Here is a 13,264-nt window from a genome sequence, read left to right on the forward strand (position 1 = left end):
TGTCTAATAAACCGCCAATCTCATGAGATGATTGATGTTGGTTTACTGGATATTGTGTTGTTTTGACTATTAATATTGTGTGAGCCTCGTATGATGGTCGTTGTGTCTATTGAATCGAGAATGTTGATTGAAAAGTCGATTTATAGTAGATACCAAATATTCCATTATATTTCAAAGCAACCCAGATGTTCCATTTCACGCGAATATAGCTGGAATCCTGTAGTGCAATTGTACTGTTGAAAAGACTAAACTAGATAAAATCTCATCCAGCTTCATTTCTACTTATTCAGGCACGTCGGCAATCTGAACATAGTCACCATCAACGTTCTCTTTCCAAAGTGTAACATTATTGTCTCCACTTGAAACAGCCAAGATATTGCCCGACATGGACCAGCTCACCCGCCATACAACATCTGGAAATGGTTCTGCCTTGAGCATTTTCTTTGTCCATGGACTTGTTGGAGAGTCTTGTATCCAGATAAGCACGGTTTTGTCCTAAATGTAGTATTCATAGCACGGCAGTTAGAAACCAAGAACCAGTTCAAATGATTACATCAGAATAAACAAAATACAGCTCCAAATCATTTAAATAAATAATTCAAGTATTTTTACCTGAGATGAACTGGCAATGTAACTTCGTTGCAAGCCAATGCTGGGTGCCCATGCAACATCACGCACCCAGTCAGTGTGACCGTCCAATACATGCTCCTCACGCCAAGCACCATCATCCTCACTGATTCAATTGACAGTATTAGAACATAGGATACCAAACATAGCATCGAGTATTTAAAACGCTTACCGCCAGACCCTAACGAGATTGTCACATCCGCCAGATACAAACCGCTTCACGACATTAGATGCTGGCGAGCTAGAGGTTTGCACAAGCGATCCTGGGACAATACTAGGCGCCCATGAAATGGAGTTTGCGCCAATGCTATGGGCATTAAAGGTTTTGACATCCCAAGTGCTATCATCTATTAAACATGCAAAGGCATTAGAATATAATCATAGATGGACCAACATGAGCTGTAGTCGATAGACAATACTCACCGTGATAAGTCAGCACAGATACTTTTCCATCAGAAGAAGCAGCTGCAAGAATAAGTCCATATTCATGTGGGGCCCATGCAATTGAATTTACTATGCAAGATAAAACGTCAGTTTGTATACCAATGGCATCAACAGTATCAGGTTAGAAAGCACAGTATTAATAAAAAACAAACCAGAGGATGTATGTGTAGTATGATCCTTGATCCTGGACCATTGCCCATTGACCTCTCGCCAAATATAAACTTTGGCATCATACGAACACGATGCAATCATGCTGCCAAATTTAGGATGGACCCAAGAAACTTGCCAAACAGGACCTTCATGTCTATAGTTTCCAAACCCGTTTGAATGTGAGTAGTTTGGCTAGCATATCAACTATTCAAAGTAGACATACCCATGCAGTGCAGCAATCTGTTGATGATTGTCGCCTTCCACACTAAAAATCTTGATGGATCTATCTGATGAACAGGTAGCCAACCTTTTTCCATAGTAATCCAGCTGAGCATCATGCTGTTCAGGGTTAGGGTAGTAAGTCGTGATTTAATAAAGTATCATTCAAAACAGATCATGGTCAGCCAACGAAAACTCGCTCAAATGGATAATTCCAGACTCAAACTGCTATACAATAAAGAGCCTGCTTATGAAATTCATTACAAAGACTATTTATATACTGAGCAGTATGTAAATAAAAATACATACGATCATGTCCTCATGCTGGGTATCAAAAGTATTTAAAGCCGTGGATCCAGCAGTCTGCTAAGGAAAAGAGTGGATGGACATTGGTGACAAGTCAGGAGTTAGTCAAACAGTATTCCAAAGAACATCCAGACTAGTATTGTAGTCATTTATGAGAAATGCGAGATTATTGAGCATCCTGTGCAAACTGGAGTTGCCACTATTTGACATTGATACTGCACTACTTGACTCCAGTGATGGTTTGAATTCAACTATCAAGTTGCTCCAATAGTATGTATAAAATAGACTAACAATAATATAAACAATTGTCTTGATGTATGAGCAACAGATAACGAAGCCTCACCATAGTAGTTGGCATTGTTGCAGAGTTGAGGAAGAAATGATTACATGAAAATTCCTATTTAGATTCTTGGAGTTGTATTCGACGTATACTCATTGCAAGCACACAATTACAAACCCAAACGAGTCTTTGTTATTACAAACTCACCAACAGCCAACGATGGCATCTTGCAAGACTTGTCAATTAACCTCACGTGGATCTTGTATATTTCAAGCTGTTGTTTTTATTCATTCAGTCTAAACTCGTCATGATTAGCACATCGCTCTATTCCTTTTCCTCAAAAGATGCTGTTTCTGTCGCTCTGAATTCTCTGATTGAGCGTCTGTCTGCAGATGCCATTTCCAAGCGAGGCGTATTCACTATTGCAGTGTCTGGCGGATCGCTTCCAAAGATTCTTGCTGCTCACCTTTGTCATAACAAGTCCATCGACTTTTCCAAATGGCATGTCTTGTTTGCAGATGAACGGTGTGTTCCTCTATCTCATCCCGACTCCAACTATGGTGCATGCAAGGCTGCTCTTCTTGATTTGATTCCTGCTCATCAAGTCACTACCATCTCTGAATCCCTTTTGTCTGATCCTGAAGCCGCTGCTGCTGATTACCAATCCAAACTGATCTCTGCTGTCAAGGATACTGCTGAGGGTATACCCAGATTGGATGCATTGTTGCTTGGTATGGGTCCAGATGGTCATACTTGTTCGTTATTTCCGGGTCATATGCTGCTGGATGAACATACCAAGCTGGTTGCTGCTATTCACGACTCTCCCAAACCACCCTCCACTCGCATTACGCTCACTTATCCTGTCGTCAATGCTAGCCACAATGCCATTTTTGTTGCTACAGGTGAAGAAAAGGCTGACATATTTCATCGCATGGTAGATCTTGCTCAAGATTTTCCTAGTCGTAGAGGTATGTCGAGTATAATATCTGAAATCTGCTCATTTCTATCACCCAATTAAATTAGGTTTAATTTGTAAACTGCTTGATTCATGTTTAGCATGCTAACCCATCTATTACTTTATGATTTTTTTCTAGTCAAACCAACATCTGGTAACTTGTACTGGTTTTTAGATCATGCTGCTGCCAGCAAACTCACCACTCCTACCAAGTCGTTTCAACTGTAGATGTTCAAATAAAACGCAATATCTACTTTTGATTCACCATGTATAGTTTAACCCAATAATTGTCATGTTTAATGGATATTGATGGTTGGTGATAATGTTTCATTTTATTCTATCTCCATTCTCATGCTTGTTGTCAGCAATCTCAACAGTAGTGTCCAAGATACATGCAGCAAAAGTCGGTCATATCGCAAGGTGTAGTCGCGGTAGGAACAGAAGTAGCCGTTTCGACAGTGGTGGCTGTTTCGGCAGTGGTAATCGGCTCGGCAGTAGTGGTAATTGGCTCGACAGTAGTAGTAGTGGTGGTGGTAGTAGTAGTAGTTGGCTTGATCGTGGTGGTGGTGGTGGTGGTAGTTGGCTTAATCGTGGTGGTGGTAGTTTTTTTGGTAGTGGTGGTAGTGGTGGTTGGCTTGATCGTGGTGGTAGTGGTGGTCGGCTTGATCGTGGTGGTAGTAGTAGTGGTGGTAGTTTTTTTAGCAGTGGTGGTGCTGGATGATGAAGGATGACTACCAGATTCACCAAGTGTGCAAGACTGGGTTTCTGGATCCCAATTCTGCTGAATCAAGTAATTCTTACCACCCCAGCCCATGTTATAGCTGGCACCATTGTCAGCAATAGTCACGTTGCCATATGTCCATGCACACTTGTCAGCATTCTCTTGGTAAACATAGTCAACCCAACCCGTGTTAAACAAGTCAGGATCAGAGATGGTTTCAACAATTTCATGAGCCATGGCTGACAAGAGTGCATCAACAGACACGTCGTTGTTGGGCGAGCTAGTCTGGTTGGGTGGAGGAGCACATCCATTCACACAGTTGGCGGGAAGCAGACCACCATAACCAAAGTATACGGTAGTGCCAGATTTGAGATGGATATCCGAGTGATAGGCACAATAATCGCCACAAAATCCACTTTTGCTGCGAACTTCGGTAACATCAGCCGTGCTAACAATGTAGTAGATCGCGTTGCTATTTTCTGGGAATGTACCATTGGTGATATACGCTTGAATAAGATCTTTTATCATGCTTCCTGAAAACGCTTTGCCAACAGAATAGTTGTTGCTAGCAGTACCAGCAACGGTAACATGGTTATCCACATAGACCTTGGGTGAGGTGGCATCTTTTTGGTAGTAGTATTTCTGTTGAGTCTTCCACCAGGCAGACGAACTCAAGCCGTTGGTAAAGGTCTCAATCAGATTTTTCTGGGTTTGATTCCAACCACCATAGTAGATCACTGGTTGTTGAATACAGGTTAAAGTTGTAATCATTGCAGATTGATATCAAACCAACCAAGTCAAATGAATAGTTTTTACTTACAGTAAATCGGAACGGGACCAGTCAAAACACTGCCGCCTGGAGTATAATGGATATCACCACCATTGATGGTGGCAGATTTTCCATTAACGTGTGGAGCATAAATCCTATAGTCTGCTGGGCTATGGCTCAAAGCAGTAACAGTAGCGATAGCCAAAGTTCCAAGAAAAGTAGTCAAAAGCATTCAAGTATACTCAAAGGTAGAGTTGAACTAGTTGATGCTCAATACCTGCTTTTTATATTCCAACTCCAGGCGTTTTGAACAATTTAATTACGATCGAGTTTATTGTCGCGTTCATGGGGATTGACATAAATGGCTAATTATGTATTGCCACAAAGAATTGTAATATATGGTAGCAAAAATATTCGGGTGTTAGCCGTGCAATATTGAGTTGTACAACAGTTGCATAAAGTAGTATAGTCCATGAGTTTGTCCCGTATAAATTCAAGCCGAACGGGTATGAAGAACCCGTTTATAGTTTACATATGGGTTTATGAAGCCAACTTTAAAGTACGCCCAAGATTTTAATTTATTTGAAAGCAAAAGCAACCATTAATGATCTTTTCCGTATTCAGATAGAATGAAACACTAAACAGGGGTGTTAAACAGGCCAATTTCCGAGATTGGAGAATGTCATTTGAACATAGTTTTGGTGATTGACAAGGAAACAACAGAAAGAGACTTGCAATCGTTTGATTAGATTTTAAGATGCAAAGTAGAGTTTTGTATTGACAATCAAGACAAAGTTTTGTATCGAGTCAATTTGTAATAGAAAATTGTCTTGCAAAACAGCGACAGAAAACTTTCATTTTGCGTGAATCAGCAGTCGATTTATTCTTGCATTGAGCTGTTGGGTTCGTTCTTTAAGGTCAAACTTGTGTTCATACAGCCAGCCATGTCCTTTCGTAAACTGTCAGTCAATATTCTTCCTCTTAAAGAGTCTTTGTCTAATGACAAGGTTGCAGACATGTTCAGCAGACTGCTTCAGACTCAACCTCAGATAGAACACTTTGTTGTAGATAAACCACTTGGTACGATTCTCTGCCTACATTCTGCTATGGATGACTGAAGCTGCATTCCTATGCTGAATGCTGCTTCAAACTTTGAAAATGAGTCTTGAACTTATCGCTGATATTCGGTTTGATCAATGCTCATCCATTTACTACTGCTGGTTATTAGATGGTTCTATTATTGCCTTTCTACTTCAACCAGGCGAGATGATGGCATCAGATGGCTATGGATGGATGGATGATGATTCTTTAACCAGAGTTACTCTAGATAATGGCATTGTAGGTCAAATGCTTGGGGTGATCTGGATTTATACAAGTTAACCCCATGGTTTTAATTATACTGAACATGGCCTTGGTTGATATAGGAAATGGAGATTTTTACTAGGAAACTTGGATTTAGTCCAAATGAGACTTGTGTATCCATGTATGTCGCTTGAATTACTGGTTGAATATTTATTATAGAATATAGATCCAATATTGCACACTTTGATTTAATTTAATGGCTGATTTATAACCTATTAATGTGCTAATGTACAACTTAGCAAGCGTTCAAGATATCGTCTTGTAGCCAACCCTATGTTAAACCTTGTTCACTATCTTGCTGTACCACAAGATGCAGCAATGAAAGTGATCCCACATGCTATCAAGGCTATGCCTCGCGCATCCATCATGACTGCACCTCAGCGACAGCAGGCATATGTGCCCGATTCTTCACATGCTGGATCAGGTAATTATGCTGCAAAACGTACAGGAGATGATCCACATAATTCGTCCTATTATGCTCGTAAACGGCCACGAGCACAACCCCAGGTATGCTATGGGATGCATTTTTAAATGCCACTTTTACATGGCTATTTGATCTAATGCAATGTTAAAGGCACGACTTGTATCTCAAGTAAAAGTGATTGAAGAAGAAAAAGACTTGTCAGGAGGTGAGTACACTAGCATTCTTATATACAATGATTTAATTACAATTGATATTTTGATTGATTGACTGATCCCATAAAATATAGACGAGTTGGATCAGGGCTACACCAGAGTCATATCTCTTGAAAGATACAAGCGCAATCATATGTTTATTGATCTGCTATTTTCTCCATATAGTGCATGTAAGTCTTGGTTCATGCTCAAGTAATGATGTTTCAAGTATACTGATACGCACACTTTTGAAAATCTACATGTTTATTCTTCAACTGCAGCTGCTATCAGAGAATCAAAGCAGTTTCCAGGCATTACACCAGAACACATTCAACAAATGAAACTTCATTTGGTAAGTTTTTTTGAATGTGTTGATATGTTGTGAACAAAACCAACATTTAATTTATTGATAGGAAAAGTCGGAAAAGGACTTTGATGATACACGAAATCAGTATTTAAAAGAAATCGAAGAGATCAACAAGGCAGCAACAGCCGAATGGAAGTGTATTGAAGAGATTCGACACGTACGCACTGCAAAGGTAATTATTTTAGAATCAAGGGTGGGTTGTACTTGGACAGGATCTATAATGACTCACAATATATGTACCAAGGACTTGGATGTGCTACAGGAAAAGGCACAGAGGCGACTTGGAACAAAGTTGGTACCTAAAGGACCTACAGTAACTATAGTGAATCTTGATCATTCCACAAGCCCACTAAAGACCACTACATCGACAATGTTAATGCCTGTAAAGTCAGATCATACATGAATGAATTCAGTTTAAATCTTGGCACTGATGGTAGAATCAGACATAGTTGCCCATAAGAGAACATGTACCATCCATAAGATGAATACTGAAACGGCAATCCATGTCAAAGAAACGAAATGAACCATGAATTGAGTTCAGTAAAGACTAATGCATAATTTTATAGCAATACGAATAGAGCAGAATTATAACAGATAATAATATGAATGCTTTCAACACATGTTGGATGACATTTGAACATGACGATTGCAACAACCGCGACTTTGACCAACACTCCGACAGTCTGATTGCAAGTTGCATGCAAAGCCATTCAGAATTGCATTGAGGTGAGCAATGCTACTGTTTTTTTTAGCTACCGACTCTGTTTAAATAGCATTCATGATAGCGACAGACTGGACAATAGAGTCACTTGTCAGTCAATGCATTTCCATTTCGAATACCAACAAGTGGTCGGAATACAACCAAGTTTGCTTTTATCATCTGATGGTATCATGTGCTTGTTCCTGCTACGAATTACATTGTAACCACAGCATATTCTTGCTCATTGAATACACATAAAACACTTGTTTGGTCAGCATTGGTGTTGGCCATAACCATTTGCTTTGTTTATGGATGATCCGTAGTCACTGTTTTTAAATAACATTATTTGGTAAACTTGTAGGCTGATTCTATACAAAATACTGCACATTCACCAACTAGTTTAATATTGCTTTTACTCTGTATACTCTATTCTTGAATCATGCTCACAATGGGAAGGTGTGATGGGTCATGTTCTTGCATTCAATCTGCATGTCCAACTATCCAAATGCAACTGCTGACTTTTGGCTACTGTTGTATTTTTTGTTTTGGAATGTCTAGCAATTTGACGATTTCAATGGATGTTCGTAAAGTGGATGAAGACTCTTTACTCCAAACAGGTTTAGACTCAATCACTAAAGGTATGTGCTTACTATGCACTAATCCAACTTGACCAATACGATGGTCATTTCTATAAACTGCATAGATTGATTGTTTACCATTTTAATATATTCTTGATCTCAGCATGCGCAACTATTCCCTCTCCTGCATCGACACATCGACGACAAAGCTCACATAGTCCAACCTCGTTTACCGAAACAACTGCCAAATGCGAATCATCACCTGTGTCGGAAGATTCGGATCGTGTTGTAAACGAAAACTCTAAACCTGCAAATCTTGAGATAGAAAAGCTGGACGACTCTTTTTTGGCCTTGGAATCACTAACAGTTGATGATGAATCTACGCCAGCAGAAGATGCTACACTCTCCATCAATACTAATTCGACCGACACTACATCTACTGGATTTACCAGCACTGACATGACTCAAAATGAATCTGTACAGGCATTGTCTGGCCCAGTGTGTGGGCAAAATGGACAATGGTACGAGAATGAAAGTGTATTAAAAGAGGTCACAGAGGCCTATGTACATATTGAATCAAATATTTATAGAGGACGTACAAACGGCAAAGTATCAAGCGACTTTATGCAATGCAACTGTGAATACAATTCATGTGAGTATCGAGCTAAAGAGTTTGTTTTTGATTGTTATTTGATTCGTTGAAATGGTCTGCTTACAACTCCATTTAAATTTTCACTTTATGCATTGGGTCTAGCCCGCGATCCATCGTGGATGGCATGTGGCGAAGATTCGGATTGTATCAATAGACAATTATCATTAGAATGCTCTGCAGAAGACTGTCCCACTGGAAATGCATGCCAAAATAGACGGTTTCAACTATGTCAATATTCTCCTATTCAAGTTGCTCGTGCTGGCTCAAAAGGATTTGGAATCTATGCTAGAGAAAACATTGCTGGCGGTGCATTCATTATCGAGTATTGTGGTGAAGTGATTCCCGCTTCGCTGTTTGGTAAACGTATCACAGAACATTCCAACAACAGCGCGCAGCATTTCTACTTTATGAGTTTGAAAAAAGATGAGGTGCATACTCTTGATTTGCTCTTTGCCACATGGTTCTTTATATAGTTGTCAGCTAAACACGATTTTGATTATAGTACATTGATGCATCTAAAAAAGGAAACCTTTCTCGGTATTTAAATCACAGCTGCGATCCCAATTGCTCATTACAAAAATGGCTGGTTGGTGACACGATTCGGATTGGCTTATTTGCTTTGAGAGCTATTCCAAAAAATGCCGAACTTACTTTTGACTACAAGTTTGAACGATACGGGTGTGTTGATTTCACGCGTCGTCATGTGCATGTACACTTTCTCATATGTTCTTTATTTGATATAATAGATCCAAGGCTCAAGAATGCTATTGTGGTGCTGCTGCATGCACTGGGTTTATTGGTGGAAATCGGTCTTCTGACGAGCCTGGTGATTCTGAAAGCGATGATTCTGAAGAAGACGAAGGCATTGAGCTGGATGACAACAGTGAGGATGAGGAGACTAGAGATGCAATCGCAAGTCGTAACAAAAAAGAGTTTAAAAAGAAACCCCGCAAAGTAACTTTTATATTGAATGCAACTTTACAGTCATTTTGCAAATATACCATGGTGGTTAACTTGAATATTCTGTTTATTTTATACAGTCCGAAAAGGTGTTTCGTCCCATCGAGTCGTTAGAGGACTTGAAAAAGACTGTACGGGCACTGTTTTTTGCTGGATCTCAAGCCGATCGAGCTCTTCATGTACTAAAACGTCTACAGGTTTGTGTATTGATATGTTTAAAAGGATTACAAAATTGTAATGAATTTCACTAACCACATTTTGAACTGACTACCATGTCTGATGGCAGAGACTGGATGATTCTGTTTTACTCCGAAAATTTCTTGGTCTGCATGGTTTAGATGTTGTTCGTAGTTGCATAATGACTACGAAATATGATTTCACTGTGGTTTCAGTGGTGGTTGAGATTATTCAGAAACTCCCCATTACCATCCGGAATCCTGTCTTGTGTCTTATTCCGTTTTTTGAAAAAATGCTAGAAAAAGAAGATATGGAAGACACAACTCGAGAGGCTGTCAAGGAGGTGTGTATTGCATATATACTCTCTGATTTTTGATCATTTTACTAAAGCCTTTTTTATTTATAGCTTTTGAAACAATGGAGTGGATTAACAATCAAATACATTATTCCGAAACGCTCTTCTATAACTAATGAAGACCAGTCCAAGAATCAGGACTTATCGACTGCATCGGCTCCAAAAATACCACCGGCGGGGTTGAATGCTACTTTGGTCGTTGCAAACTATTTGGCCAATTCATTAAATACTTTGGATGCTCTTTCTTCAAGTTCTGCTTTGAATCCAGTATCTGCAACTTTGGTATCGAGTTTACTATTTACCGAGCCCGAGTATTTTCCACGATACAACAAGGCGAGTGCACAATCTGGCCAAGCATGCAGTGCAGTATCTTCCACGCCTCTGAATGCTGATAAAAATACAGCAGCTACTTTTAAACAAAGTGCTTTAGAACAGCAATCCAAGGATAATCAAAAAAGTCGTCGCGAATCACACAGTTCTGGACATCAATCAAGTGAGATTCCTAGGCGACTCTCTTCAAAAGCAAACACGGATAATGAAAAGCGTGGGCATGATTCTGTTTCCATGTGTAGTTCTCAAATACATACTGCCCCTGCTTCCGGTGATAGTATACGATCTTTACCAAAGGATTCTGAAAGATCAAAGCATAATCGTGCAGAATCTCCTGATCGATACACTACCCACCCCAAATCACCGACAAGGGATAGTTATTTTAAAGGTCGAGACGATGAGTACAGACGAGGCCGTTCTAGACGCAGTGATCATACTGTCAGTCCATATCGCCAGTCATCAAGAGATACGGATCGACGAGATACTCGCAAACGTAGCTGCAGTCCGGGTCATCGGAGCAGAAAAGATTCAAGTTCTTCACGACGTAGATCTCGCAGACGTAGTCGATCTCGCAGTATCACTCGTTATCAAGCTAGTCGGAGAGATCGTAGCCGTAGTCGATCTCGCAGTATCACTCGCTATCAAGCTAGTCGAAGAGATCGTAGCCGTAGTCGATCTCGCAGTATCACTCGTTATCAAGTTAGTCGGAGAGGTCGTAGCCGTAGTCGTAGTCGTTCGTCCATTCGATCTAATTATCGCCGACGCTCACGTAGTCGCTGCTACAGTGATGACCACAGTCAAAGTCCTGCTCCTCGTAGCGGAAGACATGGCAAAGATGATGACTCTTATCGTCGCTCTTCATTTGCTCATCGGCGTAGTCCAAGCCCTGTTGACGATTGTGGTCGGGACAGTGCTAAATCCTCTTGGTCACGACATACAAATGATATTATTAGCCCACACGATGAGAGCAACAAAGACCAGAGTTTACCTTTCCGTCGCAGTATCAGTCATGACGACTCTCGGGATGTACAAAATAATAGCGATGATAAATCAAAACAAGAAAACGAGCAGCTTCATTCTGATCTGTTAGATATGGCGACAGATTCAGATTTGACTACATTAGGGTCTAGCTGCACAAAATCGGAAACCCAGCAGCATACTATTCAAGCAGATATTCCTAGTACTGATAATAAGTTAGTTTCAAGCATGTCAAAAGAAAAGGAGACTGCGACATATTCTAGTCAACGCCATTCTCAACTCAAACTGGATGCTACCCTTTTTGCCGACGATTCATCCAAATATGATAAAGAAAGTAGCCATGATAAGTTCAACTCGAGTTTAGAGCACTCGGCGCCATCCTGCTCTAATCACACGGATAGAGTCAAATCTGCATATAAGCGTAGATTTTCGACAGCTGCTGAAAGTACGACTGAATGCATTGGTCAGCATATTTCCAAAAGCTCGCGATTGTCATTGGATGCTTTGCACGATTCTTTCATATCCACCAATCCCAAACCTGTCACTCGTGTGAAATCAAAAGATGGACTTGAACACGATCCTCGCGAATCAAGCAAGCCAGTGAGATTACAGGTGTCAGATTTACATAAAAAGCGATTGTCGGTTGAGAGCAGCGAGCACTACTCTGCTTCATCAACTGCATCACTTCAGTCCTTAGCTCCAGTTGATAAAGACTCTGTACAAACACCATTTACTGACGCATTGAAGAAGCATGTGCATTCAGACAAGGTTTTATTTAACAATGCAATAGATGACACTGTTGCAGAGTTGGGCAACGAACGATTTGGTAAGGGTAACATATCTGAGCGCAAGTCTAAATCCAGCGCAAAGTCATCCAAGCATTCCAGCGAGTCGTCCTCCAAGAAGGTTTTAATTCGGAAAGAGGTTAGTTTTTGAATCATCTGTATTGATTCATGATCACGAAATCCAAACGAGTACTGATTTTCAAATACTGACATGATCATTTTATTAGCTTCATTCTATTGCAATTGATCAACTATCTAAATTTAAACATACGATTTCGATTGAAAAGTTCAAAACCATGGCAAAGTCGGTATGTTGCGCATCCAACTACATTAGATGTGTTGATACGTTTATTCTGAATGTGCTGTTTCTAATGTATTTGCCCATGTCTCGACTGGAACTTTGTTTTTATTCATGAAAATTAAATAGTTGGTCAAGGCAGTGACTGACGAGGTAGGGAAATCACTAATAATGGAGCTTACTGATGATAAACTAGTGGACACATCACGAACAGCTGCCAAGAAGTGGGTTAGAATGTATCTTGCTCGACATGGATGTGTACACTCTGATGCGATTTCTAAATCTCAATCCAAAGTATCTAAATAAACCGATGTTTTACATAATGAATTTAAAGGCATCGTCATATGAATGGCAAAATGCAGTCCATCTCAGCTCTGTTCCTGAGGGTGTGCTTTGAGTTGCTTCAAGCTTTCTGCTTCAATCCAAAGCAACCAACTGACCATACAAGTACTGATTACAGCTGGAATGCCAGTAATCAATCATGCCGGATATGCACCATTAGCAAGGCAATCATCCACTACACTTACAGAATCCAATCAACGCAAAACCTCGGCAGCTTCTGAATCACTTTTTGCTCAGGCCATATCAACTCAACTTCCCCTTGATAGCGATGATGATTATTGTATCGAACAGCTT

General features: G+C 40.2%; 5 protein-coding genes across 5 annotated transcripts; 3 read left to right on the plus strand and 2 right to left on the minus strand.

The window, feature by feature from the left end:
* Positions 1–253: 253 nt before the first annotated feature.
* Positions 254–1,755, minus strand: BATDEDRAFT_90115 (GTPase-activating protein SEC13; the record flags this gene model as incomplete). Its single annotated transcript, XM_006680519.1, has 7 exons — positions 254–495; positions 613–733; positions 800–974; positions 1,051–1,140; positions 1,224–1,375; positions 1,445–1,560; positions 1,750–1,755. 7 exons carry the CDS (start codon positions 1,753–1,755, stop codon positions 283–285), a joined length of 873 nt encoding a protein of 290 aa, XP_006680582.1. The 3' UTR covers positions 254–282.
* Positions 1,756–2,333: 578 nt separating this feature from the next.
* BATDEDRAFT_30382 (uncharacterized protein) lies at positions 2,334–3,209 on the plus strand (the record flags this gene model as incomplete). The annotated part of the gene is made up of 2 exons (XM_006680315.1): positions 2,334–2,994; positions 3,121–3,209. 2 exons carry the CDS (start codon positions 2,334–2,336, stop codon positions 3,207–3,209), a joined length of 750 nt encoding a protein of 249 aa, XP_006680378.1.
* An 87-nt stretch (positions 3,210–3,296) lies between these two features.
* On the minus strand, positions 3,297–4,706 carry BATDEDRAFT_35593 (uncharacterized protein; the record flags this gene model as incomplete). Its single annotated transcript, XM_006680365.1, has 2 exons — positions 3,297–4,439; positions 4,523–4,706. The coding sequence occupies 2 exons, from the start codon at positions 4,701–4,703 to the stop codon at positions 3,352–3,354; spliced, it is 1,269 nt and encodes a 422-aa protein (XP_006680428.1). The 3' UTR covers positions 3,297–3,351.
* A 709-nt stretch (positions 4,707–5,415) lies between these two features.
* On the plus strand, positions 5,416–7,241 carry BATDEDRAFT_35594 (uncharacterized protein; the record flags this gene model as incomplete). The annotated part of the gene is made up of 9 exons (XM_006680366.1): positions 5,416–5,551; positions 5,700–5,809; positions 5,896–5,954; positions 6,073–6,340; positions 6,408–6,462; positions 6,544–6,639; positions 6,730–6,800; positions 6,862–6,987; positions 7,060–7,241. 9 exons carry the CDS (start codon positions 5,416–5,418, stop codon positions 7,216–7,218), a joined length of 1,080 nt encoding a protein of 359 aa, XP_006680429.1. The 3' UTR covers positions 7,219–7,241.
* A 713-nt stretch (positions 7,242–7,954) lies between these two features.
* On the plus strand, positions 7,955–12,961 carry BATDEDRAFT_90118 (uncharacterized protein; the record flags this gene model as incomplete). Its single annotated transcript, XM_006680445.1, has 11 exons — positions 7,955–7,971; positions 8,074–8,153; positions 8,257–8,745; positions 8,848–9,173; positions 9,248–9,423; positions 9,492–9,699; positions 9,786–9,902; positions 9,992–10,225; positions 10,289–12,469; positions 12,558–12,638; positions 12,758–12,961. The coding sequence occupies 11 exons, from the start codon at positions 7,955–7,957 to the stop codon at positions 12,932–12,934; spliced, it is 4,086 nt and encodes a 1,361-aa protein (XP_006680508.1). The 3' UTR covers positions 12,935–12,961.
* Between the last annotated feature and the right edge of the window lie 303 nt (positions 12,962–13,264).

This window comes from Batrachochytrium dendrobatidis (genome assembly GCF_000203795.2).
Source record: "Batrachochytrium dendrobatidis JAM81 unplaced genomic scaffold BATDEscaffold_9, whole genome shotgun sequence".
Classification (NCBI taxonomy): Eukaryota; Fungi; Chytridiomycota; class Chytridiomycetes; order Rhizophydiales; genus Batrachochytrium; species Batrachochytrium dendrobatidis.